Genomic DNA, 20,474 nt, shown 5'->3' on the forward strand with positions numbered 1-20,474 from the left:
GTCAAAAAGCTTTTTGTGGTTTCTTAAACATAAATTGCTAAGTATTTAACTTCTCATGTACATGAAAACCCCACTGAACAGCAGAACCATTTTGACCAGTTCCTACTTTTATTGGAAATAACAGTAAACCCTCATCTCCTTCAGAGATGAAAATCTGGTAACTTGAATGGTGAGGTAAAATCACTACACAATAGGGCAAGAATCAAAACCAGTTTTGCAGAAATGTATTAGTTGGTGTCCAGTAGTGAGGTTAGGCGACCTGATAGTGCTCTTAGTTTAATATTGACTGAAAGTTGAAAAGACTGGCAACAGGAGCTCCTTTTTTGACTGTTTCTTGAAGGTTATTCTGGAGCTCAGTGGATTGCTTGTTAATTTTCATGGTTATATTAAAGAATCATATTCCTACAACTCCTCAAATTTCTTGCACCTCCGTTTGAATTTAAGCTCTTTTTCTATTCTGTGGCATTACAGTGTATTTTAATTTAGTTTTGGTATTTTCTTGGTACTGCTCTTAGCTGGTATACATATTTATTTGTGGTTATTTATTAAACTTCTCATTATACTGACTGTGGTTATTGTGATCTTTTGCAGTGTACCTGGAAGACAGTTTTGTAAAATCTGGAGTGTTCAACGTGTCGGAGCTTGTGAGAGTGTCCAGAAGTAAGTTAACGATTACATTTAATCATTTCTAAAACCAACTAAAATGAAGTGAAAGCTTTCTTTTTACCTGATTTTATTTTTCTGCAAAATAGGATGTGTAGAAAAGCCCGGTCATCACTACAAAGGATTTTGTTAGTTTTACAGACAATATTACTTTTTTTTTTTCAGTTGTAATGAAACACACAATAGTCCTTTTTCATATTTCTGGTATTTAAAAATTAAGTCAATTTTTGTGTTTCTGCATACAGTGTAGCAGACTGTCAACAACATTATCATACATAAAAAATCTTTAATTTAGTAAACTTCCAGCTGTTTTAAAGTTAACCTACACACTCTTGCTTTCTACTAAATCAATGGATTATTCTTTTAGTTTGTTTTCTAATTGTTAGCTCCTAAAAGGAAACCGTAGCAAGGATAGACAGGATTATTAATTTAATGTATTATAGGCTAGGCTATTTCTTTTACTCATAGCACTAGTTACAATTGAATTTCTACTTAAATTAGGGTCTTTTTGGCATCAGGCAAAATGTCTGTGATGCACAGAAGCATGCTAAGAATACAAAAGTAATATCAACTGTAAGTATTAGGGGAGAGCTGAAGTTTTTATTGGAGACAAAAAAAAAAGCAAAATGAATAGAAAGATCTGTTCTGTTGAAATTACAAATTTGCTGTGTGTAATGCCATGGCATAAAAACAATGCATATTTTCATTTGCTTTCCAAGCACTTCTTTTGCCCCCTTAATATCAATATTAGTGCGTTTCTGTTAAAACTTAATTAAGATGTGAAAGTTGTGTTCAGTAGTGTCTACAGTGATGATACATATAACGTTAACATGATGATAATTGAATCGCTCAGGAAAATCTCTTTTGTGGTGAGATGAGGCCAAAAACAGTGAGGCAAAAGTCCCCAAAACTCTCTGCCCTAGTTTTGCACAGGAGCTAATTCATGCCAGGACAGGATGCTTAAGGAATTTAGTTTACTTAGTGAGGCTAAGAATGTGATTGCCATTTTTTGTTTGCCATGGTCAGAAATGAAAACTATATAAAACTGTTCAGCGAAATACTGAGTATTGTGGTCCTGCAGTGTCAAGACATCTGTTACTTTTGTGCTGGCTAAAGACATGTTTTTGCCATTGTAAATAGCTGAGGATTTGTGTTATGTGAAATACAGACTTTGCTTGTAGTTGACCAGCGGATAAATATGTTTTAAAGTATTTTATCATTAAATTTTTTTAAAAAATCAATGTTATAGTTACCTTATGAAATCATACCTTCTCCTGCTGACTGTTATACACAATGTATTTTCCATAATAAACTTAAAAGCATGCGGTTTCTGTGGGATTTCTTGCCATGCATTTGTTTAACCTCAAGCCGCAACAGAGTTGTACTTTAACTGTCAGGAAAAATACAAACCTTCAGATGCATTACACAACATGCAATTATTCTTTTAAGTGCCAAAGGTAGTTAAAATGCACAATGCACAGACAGTGAACAAAGGTAAGTATGCCACACCATATAACATATAATTTGTTCTTGAAACATTAAAATGCACAGCACACAGACTCTGCAAGGTGCACAGACCATGTAAGGAGGTGAAGGGGGACAGTGAATGTGTATGTTTGTGTGTGTAGACAGTGGCACTGCGTGGAAGAGAGGGGAAGCAGTACAATATGCCATCAGGATGGAAGGCTACTTTAATACAAAACAGTTAACATTCAGGGAGGAAGAGTTTGTGCAACTCAAGTTTGTTGTTTCCAGTTATTTCAGTTGTTTTCATAAAGGATATCAGCTCTGCTTATAAACTTTGCCTCATTTGCTGTAAAAGTCATTCTGCAAAAGCCTGGACTTGGTGTCATAGTGTGTGTTGCTTTTTCACATTGACAATCCCAGCTTGCCTGTTATAAAACAATTATGTACAGCAAATACGCTGTCTCCACGACTGTTAAGGGATTTCCAGGGACTAGAGGAGGCAATTCACTTTTAAGATATATAAACACTGATAGAACATGTCTGTACTTGGTTTCTGCAAGAGGCAGAAAATTAGGTTCATGTAGGAACATATGACGTTTTTCCCAAAGTTAAAAAGATTGTAAAAAGATAAAAGATTATCTCTGACTCTTTATAATGATGTGTTTTTCAGCCCCTATAACCCAGGGAACTGGAGTGAACTTCCCAATTGGAGAGCTTCCGAGCCAGCCATATTACCATGATATGAATTCGGGAGTCAATCTGCAGAGGTCCCTTTCCTCTCCACCAAGCAGGTAAAAACATGAAATAAATGCTAATACAAAGTCAGTTTAATAGGGTGGGGATGGCAATTCACAAATACTGGCAACAGCAGACTTTTATGTATTTCCTCTGATTTTTTAAGTAGGCTGCTACATATACAGAGATAAATACACACACACTTATGTTAAATAATCTTGTAATTTGAAATGGTATCATTACTATTGACATCACAGATAATAACTTCTGTCAGGTTTTGAAGTGCTGAATAGTGATCTGCCAAGAAAACATTACACCTCCCAAATCGGCTGCTCGGTTGTGGAAAGGTCCATCACCTTGGAGCGTGCTGGCAGTGCTTAATGCTCCAGGGCAAATCCTGGCACAGAAGCAGTCTTTGATGGCGCCTTCTTGGACTCCCTTCTTGAAAGTTTTAGTAGGACAGGTACTGTTTCTTGAGGAAAGGGCATTATGGTAGCTGTATGGCAGCCATCACCAACTATGGGGAACCTGTGTTTGTAGCATCACCCTTGCTACAAGACATGAGTTTCTCACCTCACCCTTGCAAGGAGCTTTTCCTAGCATCGTAGAGAAGGAGTATGGGGAATCACAGACTCCCTTATTTTCATCCATGATCTCTATGAGCCTAGTACTAGGAGTTTACCCTGAAGGGCCAACTTATCACTTGCATGCCACTAGCATGTGGCCTTCTCTGTTCTGGAAGACGTCCCGATCATCCCTGAGGAGATTCAAGAGGCACCCCAGGTGTGTGGCAAATTTGCTTTGCCCTCCTGGTTTGAGGGCAGCATGTTGATTATCCAAGAATATCGTTGCTTTATGGTCTCCTCTGTATCATGAAATCACAAGCAATATAGTATCTAGCATCCCCAGGACTCTGAACTCCAGGGAATCAGGAAATATCTTGTGACTGGGACAGACTTTAAAATACTTTCGATTTTTTGAGTGGACTGGAATATTATTCCACAAGGATCTAGTGTTTGTGAGTTATTTAGCTCATATTCCAGCTCTTCCATTAAATTTTCAGCTTTGAATTTCAACTAATGCACTTAAAGAAGATATATTCATTCTCACATTTCTGTTTAAAAATAATAATTCCATGAAAGTCTGTATCGTGGTTTTCTTTGGCAATCTATTTAGCAGCTTTAATACACATTATTATGAAGAAATTTGACTTTTCTTCACTGTATTGAAATGCTGCTTAGTTTTATGTAGTGTGACTTGAAATGTGGGCCTTTTGTTTTCCATTAAACTAATTTAAAATGAAAAGTCTTTCTGTCAGGTAGATTGCTTTGAAAAGCTTAGTATTTTGACCAGGTGAAACAAAGCAAACTGTTTTTTCCCCCTATTAGCACTTTTAGAAAAATGCCTGTTCTACCTGGACTTTATCAGTAGCACTTTTTCCAGTGCTCTGTTTTGCTTTCATGGGTGCTTGATAGTGTTTAACATTCTCATGACACAACTCTTTTACAGCTGATTACAGAAACTGCTTTCTTGTTTCTTCAGCTGGATGCCAGTAGATGCAGAACACTTACAGCATTTTCAGGGTGGCCATGCATGCCACCCCTGAAATAAAATCATGTGAAAAACATAAACATATACCTCTATTACATGTTATTACATAGCATATATACTAATTTTAAATATGGATTTTTTTGTTCTTTTTATGTGTGGATTACTTTCTGCTGAAATATTAGTTGAAAGACAAATATTTTTTATACCACTATGAGCTGCATATCATACTCATGGCCAAATCTTGCATTACTCCAACAGCAAAAGACCCAAAACTATCTCCATAGATGAGAATATGGAACCAAGCCCGACAGGAGACTTTTATCCTTCTCCAAATTCACCAGCTGCTGGGAGTCGGACATGGCATGAAAGAGATCAAGGTGAGTGATATCAGACCATTTTGCCTCAAAGTATGTGCAAACATACAGCAAAGCTCTGGATATGCCTTTCCATTTTTTCAATAAAGTGATGCTTTTTGGAAGAATCTTAATTATTTTATGTAATATATATATGTTAGTTTTATAAATGCAGTTAGAAAAAACAATCAAAAGTATAAAGTAAGAACAATCACACAACATTTTTTTTCATCTGGTCCCTGCCCTGCCGTTTGAAAGGATGTGTTGCGAGTCCTTTGAATTGTTTATGCAGTAATCATCCCTGGAGAATTATGAGTCAAATCATTTCAGTAAAAAACAAAATATCTGCATACTGTGGTTGAGGCAGCCCTAGTTTACTCAGCTTTTGTTTTGCAAAACATGATACAGACTCCTGTATGTGGATTTAACCCATGGTATGTGTCTCTGAAAAGGTCTAACAGGCGCTTCTGTAAATAGACCTCATGTAGCTCTGGAGAACTACATATGTACGTGTGGTTATGCACAGTTGTGATCCGGGACATCAGAAACAAAGAACGTGTTTGCTCAGAGCAAAAAATTATGATTGTCAAAACACTAAAGTTAATTGTTATAACTTTTCCTGATGTTAGCCTGATGTTTTATAAGCCTTTACGCTAGTGTAGTCTTTTCCCTCGCCTTTGTGATGTGAAATCCTCCTTAGACACACAAGTACTTGGACAGGTAGTGGCTAATGGATCCGCTGTTGGAGCTCTCTGGAGAATTTATGAAATATGCAGAACCGTTTGTAAAACAGTATGTAAAAGTAAAACAGGGAAAAAGACATGCAGTCTTTTTCCCTGGCTGCTTCTGGCGTTTGACTGCTTTTCTCTCTTCACTGCTCACCATTCTTTCATCCTTCAGACTGGCCTTTTGGGCTGTGCTTTTTTAAAGTTGTTTTAGGCTGCTTCGGCTACTTTTTTGTTGTTGTTGCTAGGTTTTCTCTTTCATCTCTGTGTGCATGGTAGCATGGGCTCAGTATTTAATGTAGCTGTATTTTATGTTCATGGTTTGTTGATACCTGGTTTCTCTTAAATCTGTTTTTACCTGCTTTCTGCTTTGTGTTCTCATTAGGCTCTTTCTTATGCACATTTCTTTTTTTTTTAAACTCTTACTTATTTTTTCTGTACTTTCCTCTCATGGGGTCTCTAGCATTTTCTTAATTTTATCAGTTTTCAGCATGCTCTGTTGAGCTTTTAAAAAGTCTAGCCTGTGGCTTTATATAACCAAATTTAAGAACAGCAAAGCAGCAGGATTGTTGGTCAGGCCCCAGAAACTGTCCTCTTTGTCCAAGTTTTTCTCCTTTGTGACTCTGGTCTGTTTTCCATGACACCTTTATTACCAGTTTTTGCAATAGACAGAGTTGTACCTCAACTTTTTTTTCTTCTTTTTAAATAAAGTACTTGTCTGGTTGTGAAAAAACTAGCAGGGTGTTTTTCTCTGAAGTGGTCTCTGCATATCTGCACTTGTGAAATCACAGACTCACAGAATGGTTGAGGTTGGAAGGGGCCTCTAGAGATCATCTAGTCCAACTCCTCTGCTCCAGCAGGGACACCCAGAGCACGTGGCACAGGGTGGCATCCAGGCGGGTTTGGAAGATCTCCAGAGAAGGAGACTCCACAGCCTCTCTGGGCAGCCTGTTCCAGGGCTCTGTCACCCTCACAGGAAAGAAGTTCTTCCTCACATGGAGGTGGAACTGCCTGTGTTTCCTTTTGTGCATACAGCAGTGAGCTGTAAGGTCTCCCTAGAAATGCAGTGCCTCTTCGGCTGCCCAAGACCAAGTCCTGCTGGGACAGACTTTCACACACAAGCTCTGCAGTTCCCAACTGCCTCTTTTTCTTTTTAGCTATATGGTCACTTTGGTTACAAAGAACTGTGCTCTCTGAAGACAACTTTAACAGCCTTCTTTATTTCATGTTTATCAGTAGGGAAAAATGCTCTTTTAAAGATTGTTTGAGAGAAAATGAGAGGTAGGCATGGCTCACTTTTATTTTTTTATTTTTATTTATTAATCTATTTATTTATTTATTTATTTGCATTCCTATTCCAGCAAGAGGCTGTACAGTCTTCCAGCATCACTGAGTGTCATGAACCTTTATCATATCCCCAAACACTTGTCACTGAGACGCTGTGAGTTATTTCATTTTGTCTGACGTTAGGATATTCTTCCACTCCTGTGAAGGGATAGGCCTACCCCATGTATGGTATAGCACAGGTATGACCTGAAAACCTTTATACTGGGGAGAGATACCCTTCTTGCACCTAAGCGCTTATGCCTGGCTCCGGTCAGAATCAGAGCTTGTCTGACTGCAGAAGGGACAGCATAAGGCAGTGACTGCTCAGGCACTCGTGGTACCTGGGCTCATGCGGAACTGGCATGAGCAGTTCCTGGCATATTTGTTCCTAAGCTAGCTTGTTTAGTGCTTGTATCATCTTCATAATAGCATACATACATCTGTGAAAAGCTCTGTTCAGATGCAGAAGTCTTATCAGGACCTGCCATTTGTGAAAACCTGTACTCTTGCTTTCCTATGCCCCAAGCATAAAGATTATAGAAGGAAAAGCTCACAGAGGGTTTCTAGGCCAGATGCCTCTTTGGCACTACTTCCCTCCTTCCCATGGAGATCTGCGTTTAATATGAGGTTAGTCTGCAGTGAAACTAAGAAGAAACCTCTTGTGATCATGTTTGTGATCAGCCAGTATCACCAGGTCATACTTGCGTAGTCCAAGTAGGTGCTGCTTTTCCAAACAGCGTCAAAAGGTCATCAACAAAAGAAATGTGAATCATCCCGCAGTCATGAAATATCTATATCCACAAATGAGTGTATACATAGGTATCACAGTTAGGTAGCGCAGAGGTAAGTATCTTCCCTGTCACTCTATTGCTCTAAAGATGCCTTAGGGCAATATTAACTTTTGTAAGAGAAACTGATTTGGATGTAGGGATATTATTAAGGTATAGCGTCAGGGATTTCAGTTTCATTGTTCCCATTCTAAACTTGGTGGAGCAAAGTCTCTGTCTTGTGATCTGTGTTGCATGTATCTTCTTCATCTGTATGTCTATGTGTAGTGTATTTCATAGAAATGGAGATTATACAGAGATTAAAAATTCTTTTATGCATGTTTTTTCCAGCTGCATGTATAAAGTAACAGATAGATAGATACCGCAGAAAAATGTTAGCATTTAAAATGTGATAGATAAAAAATAAAAGTGGTGTGGCTTAGGTTAGATCAAGCTTTTGTCACTGTGGAAAATAAATATTACATAGTTTATTAGGTGAGAAGGCCTCAAGAGAGGACACTGTGTGTGTCGGTTGTAGTCCACACAGTTTCTGCAACTTCTCCACAGTGCCATGGAGGTACCATGAGGATCAGCAGAGTGGTTATGGGAGTTCGTGGTTAGGCCAGGACGTAGCAGATGGGAAACTAAGAAGTCATCTAAGTTAACTGTAATAAAATATTCCTCACACTAGACACTTTCAGTTGTAAGACTCCAGACTTTGTACTTTTACAGTTACCAGTCTCCTTCCTGTTGCACCACTTCTGACTGTGTTTTGATAAGACTATGAAAGTGTTGTGTTTTATAACCTACTTCTGGAGAGCAATCTTTAAAGATACAATTCTGAGTAGAAGAAAGTAAGCACATCTGAAAAATAAAAGCTAGACATGGCATTTTGTTGGTCAAAACCAATCCACAAAGGATTGTACCTGGCAATGTTCATTTCCCTGTGCACTAGGATTGTCCTGCGTGTCGTTGCCCAAACATTTGTCATTCTTGTCAGCTGTCACCTGCTTTGAACGAGGGCAACAATTAAGCTTTTAGAATCACTGAATCATAGAATCATTATGGTTAGAAAAGACCTTCAAGATTATCAAGTCCAACCGTAAGCCCTTCACCACCATATCTGCTAAACTACGTCCCTCAATGCCTCATCTACACGTTTACTGAACACTGCCAGGGACAGTGACTCCACCACTTCTCTGGACAGCCTGTTCTTCACCACTCTTTCCATGTAGAAATTATTCCTAACGTCTAACCTGAACCTCCCCTAGTGCAACTTGGGACCATTTCCTCTTGTCCTATTGATAGTTATTCTGGAGAAGAGATTGACCACGACCTCCCTACACCCTCCTTTCAAATAATTGTAGAAAGCAATAAGGACTCCCCAAGCCTCCTCTTACCCCAGCTCCCTCAGCTGCTCCTCACAAGGTCTGAGCTCCAGCCCCTTCAGCATCTTCATTGCCCTTTTCTGGACATGCTTACTCAGCTTACTCTGATAGTAACAAGTGATAATATCTGATTAAAAAAACCCTCAAATTTTAACCAGAATAAGTATTAAAAGCAACTTTTACTTCGTATTTTTCAAATTAAGTTATAAATATTTATGGAAGAAAACAAATACTTTTGTAGCCATTATATTGTCTTGATGGTTTGCTTTATTGGCTTGAGAAAATCTGTGAATGCATTAAAATTACACGTAAGTGCAGGAACATGTGTAACACAGATTTAAAAAAAATCATGCTTTTGCAAGCTTTTCTTTTTCAGTTTTTATACTTTTAAAAACAGTGGAAACAGTTGTGCTATTCTTGCTGCTACATTTAATTAGTTAAAATATATGGCTCTATTTGCTTTTTTTTTTTTTGAAAAATGTGAGCTCTCCTTCCTGTAGAGCAAATAGACATATGATTATAATTGCAAAAAAACTCTTTCATCTTCTTCCTGTCATAAATCTTTCAAGAAACTAACCAAGCTCCAAAAATCCCTAAGAAAGTGCAAAGTTTTCCGTCAGGACGGTGCATTACTTAGTGAATAGAGACCTACTATAGCATTTAGAAATTCAATTTCTGTGCCTGCTGTAAGATCTTTTTCAAGTTATTTATTCTCTCTTATACCTCAGTTTTTCCACTTTAATGTCTTTTTAATTTAGTAGTGTCTGGATCATGTCTTAGCTACATTTTTACCAACTGGAAATATATATGGATTTAAAAGTTGCATGCTGTAAATCTCTATCACCCTTCCAGGTTGCTATTACTGAATTCTGTATGTTTTCTGTACCAAACAAAACTGTTTTCCTGCAGTAGAATACTAACACTTTGTGAAATATGTTGAAATTCCTGCACAATTACATTTTGAAAATGTAAGCAGACTTGAGTTTAAGTTAAAAAATAGCAAAAAAAAAAAACCCAAAACACTTTAAAATTTGGAAAAGGATGTTGCTAAAAACTTAACAAAACTATTAGTAACTGAAAAATTGTAAATGGCCAAAGCTAGTAGCCCGAGAACAGTTGGTGAACATCTCGATTTATTATCTGGTAAGTAAGCGGATACATTTTCCTTAACCCTAATCTGAAAGGATTATCTGAAGAATAGAACACAGTGTATGCACCTATGGCTTCCCTCCTAAAAGCTGGTTTAAAAAACTGCGTTCATTGACACAATCCCAGACAAGCCTGGTAGTTGTCCTTGAGACCTGCTTTATTGTCGGAATGTTACAACACTGGGTATACTGTAAATAAATAAAACAGACTCTATCAACAATGCTTGCTGTTGTGATAAAGGCGAAGAGATTCATGTGGATTTCTGTAGTAGTCAGGTGTTGAGAAGTGCTGACTGTCAATATACAATGAAGTGAATTTTAATTTTACAGTTGCTTCATCCTGTTCCCTCTCTCACACCTCACCCACCTCTGCCAACAGTCAAGAGTCAAGATGCCAGCATGTCATTAAAACTGAACCCGCGGGACCCCCTTCACCCGTTGACTGGCCGGCAGCTGCTGGACCCTCCACTCCTCCGGCCCCGGCCCCCCTTGCTGGATACCCCTCCTCCGGACACTTGTCCCCTTTTGCTCCCTCCCTGCCCGCTGGACACTCCTTCCCCATCGGTCTCCTTCCCGATGGCTCTGTCCTGGTGGGGACTTCTTCTCGCGGACTCTCGCAGATGGACGTGCTCATTTCCGAAGTGAGGGAACTAAAAGAGGAAGTAGTTAATGCGGTGCAGGAGCTGAGGACGGTGGCAGACCACCTGGGCCTCCTGGTGGCCTGTGTTGGGCAAGGGGCAGGTTTTTTTCCGCCTCCGGGTGCTCCTTCTGAAGGTTAATGCTTTAGAAAGTCATAGTCTCCATCTAACAGATGAGTTCATCTTCCACACCTTGATGAATATCTGTTAAGTGTGTTTCTATGCCTTTAACTTGGTCTAAGGTCTCAAAATCCTTGTATATCAAAGCATGTTTTAAAGTGATTTATGCCTTGTTAGTAACCTATTTCATCTTTGTATTCTTTTTAGTATTTCCAAATACTCTTTAATCAATGTATACCTACACATACATACACAAACACTTATATACATACATATATATATATACACACACATATACTTACCTTATGGATCTATCTGAATTTTCTGTGTTTTTAATGAACATATTATGGGCGCAGTAGTCCAAAGCTGACTCTTGCTTGCAAGCATCAATGGTCTTAAGATTCTTAAAGTAAGAGGTATTTGTCACCAAGAATAACTTTAAAGTGTATTTCCAGAGAAAAGTCTTAGTTGTAGCTTCTCTTGCCTGGCTTGTCGTGTCTTCTCTTTGAGCTCTGCTGCTCGTAGTGGTGTCGTGGTAGCACGAGCAAGAAGTCCAATCTGCCAGCCTGCAAATTGGATTCTCCTCTTTCTTTTTGATTGAGGAATGAGAAGTTGGTAGTGATCAATTAATGGGCATTATGTCTGATTTTTAAAAATCAGTATTTCTGCCATGGTAATTAAAATATATTGAAAATCAGCCGGGAATTGGCTTACTTTGGGTTTCCATACTGTCAATCTTACAAGTGCTGGCACTTGAAGTTAAATTTGACTTTCATAATGAAAAGGGCTTCCTTTCCCTTAGAGCTTTAAAAGCAGTCAGTTTTGAAAAATAGGTGAGGGAGCTTTCAAAAGTGTCTTTATTTAAAAAGACAGAGAGAGAAAAAAAATCATGAACAGAACAGCAGAAATGCTGTCTTAAAATGAGCAAAGCTTTTTGTACATCAAGCATGTTTATATCCTCCATTACTGGGTGAGAATAAAGTTAAGTTTATACTCCCTTCCAAAATAAACCAACAGAGATAGTGTCCGTTTCCTCAGCATTTGTAAACTGAGGTGGCTAAACAAAAGCCGTGGTTTACACAAAAATTTGAGATGCCAGTGACCCTGGGATTTCAGCAGAGATCTGAATTTTTCTGTGTTTGGAATAGCTTGAGGACCAATTTACAACTTATTCATAAATTTCTTGAAATATTCAGGGTAGCAGCTAATGGTGTTTCCACTCTGGGTAGAGTGAGGACCTGACTTTTCCTTCCGCCCATGCACACTGCAGAGTGAGTGAAGATTAACACAACATTTAAAAATACAGACAGAAAGACAATGAGAGATACAGAAGAAAGTATACCAAAAGGTTTGATTTCTTTGCATTCTTCTAAATGGCTGTTATTTGCTTAATAAAGTCATTGTAACAAAACCTTATTATAGGTTCTTTGTCTTTTATTTTGAAAATTACGTTATGACGAGGACTATTGTTTAATATTTTCTGTGTGTGATTAGTGAGTTGAATGCTCTCAGGGCTAGCATATGCATCTCTCATGTATCAACAGAGAGCATAAGTGCAAAAGGATGTTTCTCATACATACATTTTGTATGTATGCAGTCTTATTTTGGTGAAGATCTTTATGCTCTAACAACGTCCTGTTTCCTTGGAAAGTTCTCTAACTGAAGTTAGTGGTACAATGTATATATGAAGATAAGATAATGAGGGGCTATTATGTGTAATTCTCTTATTCCAATGTCGTTGAAAAAGAAGTTTCATTGGTATTTTTAAAGCTGATTAGATTCTTCAGCTCTCAGAAGTTGTAAGACCAACATTTTTTTTTTGTATTGACCTGTTCTACATGGTTCAGGATATTTTAGCAACATCTTTCCCCCACAAAAAAGAAAAGATACTGAGTGCTCCCTGAAGCATAGATGTCTGCATTGTCTTTTCACCAATCATGGTACATTTATGAGATGGACAAAAAGGAACCTAGGCCAAATGCTGTAATTTTTCTGGGCCTCTCCCCTTTTCATCATTATTAATAGATGTTCTGTTTCTAGGTTATATATATTAATACATCTGAAAAGGTTCTCCATTTCTCTTTTCTCTACTGCTTTCCTGCAAACCACATCAAACTTGCTCAAAGTCGTATGTTTAAGTGTGAGTTAAAGATTTTATCTCAGTTCCCAACTGTTCCCCAGATGGATCTATTATTTAATTAATGTATCACATCTATTAAACCATCCTAGACTATTACAAATATGGACTATAATAGCAATAAAAATTTAAATGCTTCTAAATCAAGAGCTTCCCTTAAATTATTTTATCTCAAATGCCTCTTTAATCCTATCATGTTAGAAATCATGAATATATATCTGTCTTTTGCAGTTAAGGTTATAATATTGATTTCTTTTACTAGGCCAAGTTCCTTGGATTTTCTATATTAATAAGATGCTGCAGTTATGCAGTTTTTCTTGGAGTTTGGATGACTTTCTGTAGGATAATTTAATAAATGACTAAAATGTACTCTAAAGCTGGTATAATGTGTTTGGCTTTTTAATGAGATTTTCTTATAGTCTCCCATAATGCTCTTTTATCACGGATATGTACTGTAACTAAATCTCTTAAGAATGATTCATCAGTGATGAAATGGTCCAATCTATTTCTGAAGTGCAAAGTCAAATACCTAAAGTAACCTGAAGTAACTAGCTAAGGTTATTTGTGTCAGTTCAGAGTACTTTAGGCCTCATAGGGATTTGGAAATGACTGTGGGTATCTATTGTAGCACATTTTCAGTAGCAGTAGTAAATATTTTTAGTCTGACACTTTCTACCCACTACCTTTTTTTTTTTTTTTTTTCCTGAAGGGAGCATCACTCATTGCAGCTTCTAACCCATTTCTAGCAGGTAATCAAGCAATGAGCGCTGATCCCGAGCCATCCCGAGCCATCCCGTGCTCTGCGCTCACGCACAGAGTGGTGGCTGCATGAGCTCAGTGCTGAGTTTTGGGAAGCAGGGGCAAGGCCATGTCCAGCCACCCCCTGACTCGTTGCAGCGCTGGTGGGGACGTGTCTGCTGCACTTGCCGTGTGTGGCTCACTGGGTGAGGAAGGTTGGCCAGCTTTGTGCCAACAGGCTGCTGCCTTGGGAAAAATGGTATTTTTCTACTCACAAGGCAGCCCTTGCACAGTTGTTCTGCATAGCATATAATCCTTATATGATTCCCTGCTAGATTTACTTCTTCCTTCTGATGAAGCAAGTTATTGGTCTTCAGGATAGGAATTACTGCCGATCTCTTCTTGCAGGAGTTTGCAAGAGTTAGCCTAGTATTAGAGGTCACAGACATAAACATAAAGAGGAATAAAATCCTTGATGCTTTTTGTTAATTATCCACATGTCATATGACATTGTCAAACAACAGTCATGGGTCAGGATGTATGTCCCATCCTACTGTTAACGTTTTCTTGAAAATTACTTTGGGATGTGGGTGTCTTTTAATGTGTATGTATTCAATATTAGTGATGTAATTTGGCATCTATATCTTCCCTCTTTTCCTGGTTTTTAAATTGTATTAGACTTAACTAATTTAAAAAAAAACATGAAATGTTGTTTCTAAAGAAATATGTATGGAAAGTTTTAAGTAATGTTGTTTCTAAAGAAATATGTATGGAGAGTTTTAAGTACCCTAACCTAAATAATAGTACACTGGAATTTTATTTTTCAAATGCTGGCATACATATTTTTAAAATTTCCAGAACTATATAGAGTTGTTTTACTTTATGTTCATGAAAATCTGGATAACATATAAAAAAAAATTTACTTGTTACTTTACTTGTTTTGTGCAGTTAATTGCACAAAACAATAAAATGTGTCCTACTACTTGTTTATACAGAGACCTTTCTAGTTTTCCTGTGTCGTGGCAGATACAAGGGCATGTAGACACAGCCCTTCTACTTTCTGTCTGAACAGCTTTCTGTTTATGAAAGGAAAATACAGTTAATACATCCCGCAAAATGTAAGGGTTGGACAGAGCAGCAGACTGGCAATGAAAATCAGTACTTTTCAAGTTTGGCTGTGGGTAAGGATGAAAAGAATTACATGTTTTCTCCTTTTAAAGGATTTCTGGCTTTTATAGTGTTTTGATAGGCTGAAATTTCTTGCATCGCTTATTTCTCTTAGGTATATAAGTATTTTTGGAGTACTGGAAAAAATAATGAAATTTATTTGAGAATAGTTAATTGAGAATGAAGCAAGAGGTAACTCAGTTGTTCTAAAAGATTGATTCTTGTTTTGCCCTTATTTCTTTGAATTTCAATGTTGTAGTGTTTTGCTCTCCAGCTTCCAGTACTGAAAACAGCATTGAAGAAAGCTGTCTAGTTTCTTGTCTTTGGCCTTCCACCACTGAACACGAAGCATAGCAGAATGAAATGTTTTACCTGGTGTGAAATGGCAAAACAGTGCAACAAGTTTTTTGATTAGCCTAGGGGAAGGATGGTGGCAGGAAAAACAGTGTCATGATCTGATAGGATGCATTGCTCAATATTGGAGGTATGCCTGTGAAAATAACATTGGAACTCAGTGGGTTGACCAAGGGTGGGAGATTACCAAAGCCATTGAAACATGAAATGTGCATATATAAAATGTTTTCCTGTAGCTGATGAAGAAGCAAAAGTAATATTGATATGATGCTTTTAGACGTGAAGAGAGCATCCCTCTCTCTTCAAACTCTCACTCACGCTGCTCCTTAAATTCAGAGCTCACAGCTGCTATGCAATATGTGTATCTATCTACATCTAAGACGTCATGGTTTCTCTCAAAAGAGAAACTTCATAGTGAGAGCTGCTGTATGTGTCTCAGAAAGTCACCAAACATAACCGATCTAGAGTGTTTTATTGATTTTCCAGACTGGAAAAAAAATATATATATATATATATTTCATAGAAATAAAGGAATCTTTTCAATATTAGGAAGTATTAGGAAGGTTTCTCTCTGGTCCAAGATAAAATTTATGGTGGGAACAACAGAACCCAGATTAACTAACAAACAGATGGTTAGTATATAGACTTGGGACGTGGGAGGACCATATGCGAAGCCTGATCTCTGCCTGATGCTGAACAGGAATGTAGGCAGGTGCTTCTCTGTCCCAGGCTTCGAGTATCTCAGGCATCAAGCTGTTCAGGCGCATCTGTCCTTCTCTGACGTTTATTCACACAAAAAAGTCACAATTTCTTTTGCGTGAAGAGGATAAATGATTTTAAATGTTTTGGATTCCTACACTCTTGCTTTTCATGCAGCCCCAATTCCAAGTCCTTGGGGACAGACTATGTCCTTTTTTTTTAATATGCATGGGAGGCAGCTGTCCTGTTAAGTAACTCAGGTGCAAATATTCTGTGTTAAGTGTCTTAACAAGGCCTGCGGAAGAGAGAGATGCTGAGTGCCTCTAACATTGAAGGAGTCAGGCTCAGCACCTCCAAAATTTGGTTACTCTGAGCGGATTTATTCTGATTGCTCTGATGTAAAGCAAAACTTACTGTGCTGGGTAGAGTGGGCATGAGTTGTCATCCTCTTACAGCCATGAATTCAAAATGTTAATAGGCCTTCATATGTGTTTAGCACCTACTGCACATGTGAAGCAGGTGAAGGTGAAGCCCAGCTGAATGCAGTGTGCACGGTATTCTCTGACAGCAGAAATTAACCCTAATATGCTACCTCTGGGAAATTATTTGTTTCTTTAAAACTAAGACATGAATAGGTGTCTTTTACAGTGCACCAGTAATGCTATGGACCCCATAGCTTTCCTGCTTTCACTCCAGTTGTATGAACAGTAAGTTGAACATGGATTTATCTTGATTTCTCTGGAGGCAATGCTACGCTAATGAGTTGTAAATGAATCTTAACAGATTGCTGTCTACAGGAGTGTACCTTGTAAAGAAAGACTGGTGAAATTAAGCTGTAGAAAATATATTAATAAGAAGAGATAAAGAATAAATTGGATTAGAACAGATTTGGTATTTGTTTATTTCTTCTTATTCTGCTACTCAGCATGAGTGTCATGAGCAAGAAAAAAGAAAAGCAGCAACATTGCAGCATTGCACCAGAAAGCAGATCAGAGGTCCAGAAGCAGGCAGGTGGATGTTTGAACTTGTCCTGGATCACCTCTGGATTCCAGTAAACTCCTCCTGACAGGTGGCTTGCTGCTTGGGGTACCATGCAACGTTTATCCAGGGAGATGCTTGGATGACAAGCTGCATCAGGCTGAGGAAGAGGGTCTTTGCTTTGATGAGGAAATTGACAAAACTTATGTCTCATTAGTGTTTCCTAAGGTCCTTTGGAAGTGAGCAACCGTTTAATTAAAGGCTGACGTAAACATGTTTCTGCACACTTTCCCTGCAGCATTTTATCACATTAGAATTGATCAAAATTGTTGCCTTGGGCTGTCTTGAGCAGATACGCATCTGGAGCACCATTTGTGCAAGCTGCTGATGAGCAGGCTACATACGCTGAGCTTCACAGCAGCACTCCTCTGCCTGTGTAGATGGAATTACCTTGTTGGGAGATGAGTTGATCTAACCCTTTTTGTTTGCATAAGCATGTATATCTTTTATGTGATGCTTTGCAGTTTGTATCATGCCACCATTTGGGTGCATACATCCTAGATCTCCATGGTAATACCAGCATACAGGAAAGAGTGATTTGGAACAACACTGGGAATTTTTTAAAAATGTAATCTGTTTTTCACATTTGGCGAAAATTCTAGGCAGGACAGGACACAGTGCGTTCTGATTAATGTTGACCTTCTGATAACTTTATCCAACTGCTTTTGGCTTCTTTCTTCTTTTCACGTACACTTAACATTTTTCCAAAAATCTGAAAATAAATCATAGTTGAAGCTGTTTTACTTTCATTCTCAAAGCAATAAGGATCGGAATTTCACTTCTGAAACTCTGACACAGACATAAAGACAAATCACCTGTTTCTGTGACCTCTGCCACTTATTAGTTATCAGCATATAATTAAGCTGTATCTAGCAACTAGACTGTATCTCATGGTGTGGAAAAAAGCAGATATGTTCTAAAATGAGAACAATATACAATTTCTGTTTTGTTGAAGCTGCTGGTGAAATTATATGAAGTCTCACTGTTGCCTTAACTCATTCTGCTTTATTGAAGGCACTGTTATTTTTTAGGAGCAAAATTAAAGACAGTGGAAAACCACTTGGCCTTTTTGTGCCTTTTTAAGTTTTTGTTTTTATAACTGGTTATTCTCCAAAGTGTAATTTGTGTGGTTTGTTACTAAAGCTGTAAGCCTACTCTCTTGGTCAAAAGGAGACCACTGCAAGTCTTTCTTCATAACCTACACAAACAGTTATTGTTCTGGCACCTCTATAGGCTGCATCTGTTATTCCACTGTGAATAGGACATGAATGCTTCATTATGATGTCAGTGCATACACGGGGAGAACAAGCCGGGGAAGAGGCTGTGGAATGACTTCACAATGTGATGTTGGTACATTGTTTTAACAAAGAGGCTGCTGCCTTTCCTCTAAACTCCCCTGAATTTGCATATGCTATATATGACATGGAATTACCTTGTGGTGAGCTGCGTGATGTACGTCGAAAAGTCTCTGGTTTTGCAAGTAATGAATATTTCTCTGCCAGTCCCTAATTTTGTATTATTGACTACCAGTTGGCACTCACCTTGGTGAGGAAGTTCATTGTATTGGCTTTGTAATTTATACTGACCATAGTTATATATTTTTTTCTGGCAGTAAGAGAAATAAATAAGACAAAGCTTAAAACAAAATGCAAGGTCTACAGTAATCACCAATCCTCTCTACAGTAAAGTCTTTTCAAATTAGTGATACCACTGGGGGGCTAATGGATACTCGGATTACATCGCACTTCGTATAGCATTCTTCTTTCAGCAATTAAAATATTTTGGCTTTGACAAACATAACAGCCTTTGCTTGTTTAATGAACTAACAGTCACTAACCAAATTAAATCTCTGCTGCACTCCAGAGATCTTCTCTGCGGACATGTGCAGAACTTCAGGAGCTAGACATTTTTTTCTTCTGTGAGGTCTTTTGCTAGGTGCAGGCTTTACATAAGTGAAAGATCCTTTACCTCCAGCCCCTGTCTTGTTCATTCTTTAGGGAGACTTAGCTGCAGCACTTCGAATTAGGATTAAAATTCAACTGTTTTTACTCCCTCTCTTTTGTGATACTCTATATGTAGTATTACCCATCTCAGTCCCCAAAAGAGTTTTACTGAGGTATTTGGTTACCAATAAGTAAGTTCTGTGGCTGCTTTTCTTGGACATGGAGTGACAGTGGAAGGCTGAAACCACAAGCTAGCAGGCACACTGGAATGTTTTTTGCAAGGGAAGATTGGGCGCATAGAGGACCACAGTACAAAGACAAAAGCTGGTTAATTTTGCCCTGCGGAGGTATGAGAAGTTTACTCCTCTTAGATGAAACTTAAATAAAGAAGCTAAGGCTGTCACTTGAGTGCAAAATAAAAACACAATGAGATATTTGAAAATCATTCCAGAATTAACGTGTCTTTTATCATGGGATACCTGTGCAAAACTCAGTTTTTAAAATGCAGTTTTAAAAAGAGTTTCTACAGCAAAGCAGAGTAAATGACTTTTACTGAAAGTGTAACCATTTAGTAAGGTTGTCTTTGCTCTCTGCTGATAAATTCAAATACAGAAAATATCCCCCATTTTATCTCGTAACAAGAGTTTGTTTACTGAATTTGTCTAAGATGGCTAGAGGTATCTCTGCCAGCACTCAGTGCCTTGATAACGTAAAAAAACCCTTAAGTCAGTATAAGGATAATAAAAATAGATAATAGAGTGTCAGAGAGGCCAAGTGGTCCCTCTGTGTGGGAGGCCCTGCTTTGGGGTGAAAACCCACACTGAAGCTGCAGCAGGTTCAGAAAGTACTCGGTGAATTTGTTTTTGGAAGGGCAGTCCCGTTACTCAGCATGGGCCTATCTGCAACTTCCCAAAAGATTTAGTGTCCCCAGGAATAGCACAGCACAAGCGCAATGCACCAATACGAGAAGTGCCAAAAGCACTTAAGGCTAAGAGTAGTATGGTCCGTGTAGGAAGGTCAGCTGCAACGTGGCCCCAGTCCAATGAAGTACTTATGAAATGAACTGCCCTTCAAGCATCAGCTAGTCCCATTGATTTGAAATTGAACCATCTACAATCCTGATGTGTGTCCTAAAATAAATAAATGTTATAATTAACTTTGGAATAATTTAATTCAGTGCAAAGTACTCTAAAAGTTTTTTAATTAATTTAAGATTGTGTTATGCAATACCGATAATCCTGTTTGGTAGAAATAATTCATTTGCCTCTGCTATCATGTTACCTACATGCAGTGGGCTCTAGAGGAGATGTTTTTCTTGATAGGGAAACTGGAAGGAAGAGGTGGGAAGGCCCTCCTTGAGACATGGAAAATATGAAAAAGAAGTTTAAGCATCCTTTTTGCTTAGGAAGGTTACATTGTTTCACTGCTCTTTTGGGGAGGATAAGGGATGGGTTTTGAAATAACAAAATAATAAATACCATAAAAAGGCATGTGAAAAGGAGACATATGTATGGCAG

The 20,474-nt window shown here is 38.1% G+C and overlaps 1 protein-coding gene across 4 annotated transcripts in view; it reads left to right on the plus strand.

The window, feature by feature from the left end:
• Nucleotides 1–20,474, plus strand: part of NFIB (nuclear factor I B) — a 165,395-nt gene that overhangs the window by 108,539 nt on the left and 36,382 nt on the right. For all 4 annotated transcript variants that reach the window (XM_010219228.2, XM_088535251.1, XM_088535250.1 and 1 more), the window contains exons 4-6: nucleotides 592–660; nucleotides 2,801–2,921; nucleotides 4,675–4,793. In XM_010219228.2, coding sequence (XP_010217530.2) covers nucleotides 592–660; nucleotides 2,801–2,921; nucleotides 4,675–4,793 — 309 coding nt within the window. The remainder of the gene's footprint in view (nucleotides 1–591; nucleotides 661–2,800; nucleotides 2,922–4,674; nucleotides 4,794–20,474) is intronic.

The sequence above is a fragment of the Tinamus guttatus genome, unplaced genomic scaffold, assembly GCF_059628265.1.
Source record: "Tinamus guttatus ecotype Peru unplaced genomic scaffold, ASM5962826v1 Tinamus_guttatus_pri_ptg000622l, whole genome shotgun sequence".
Lineage (NCBI taxonomy): Eukaryota > Metazoa > Chordata > Aves > Tinamiformes > Tinamidae > Tinamus > Tinamus guttatus.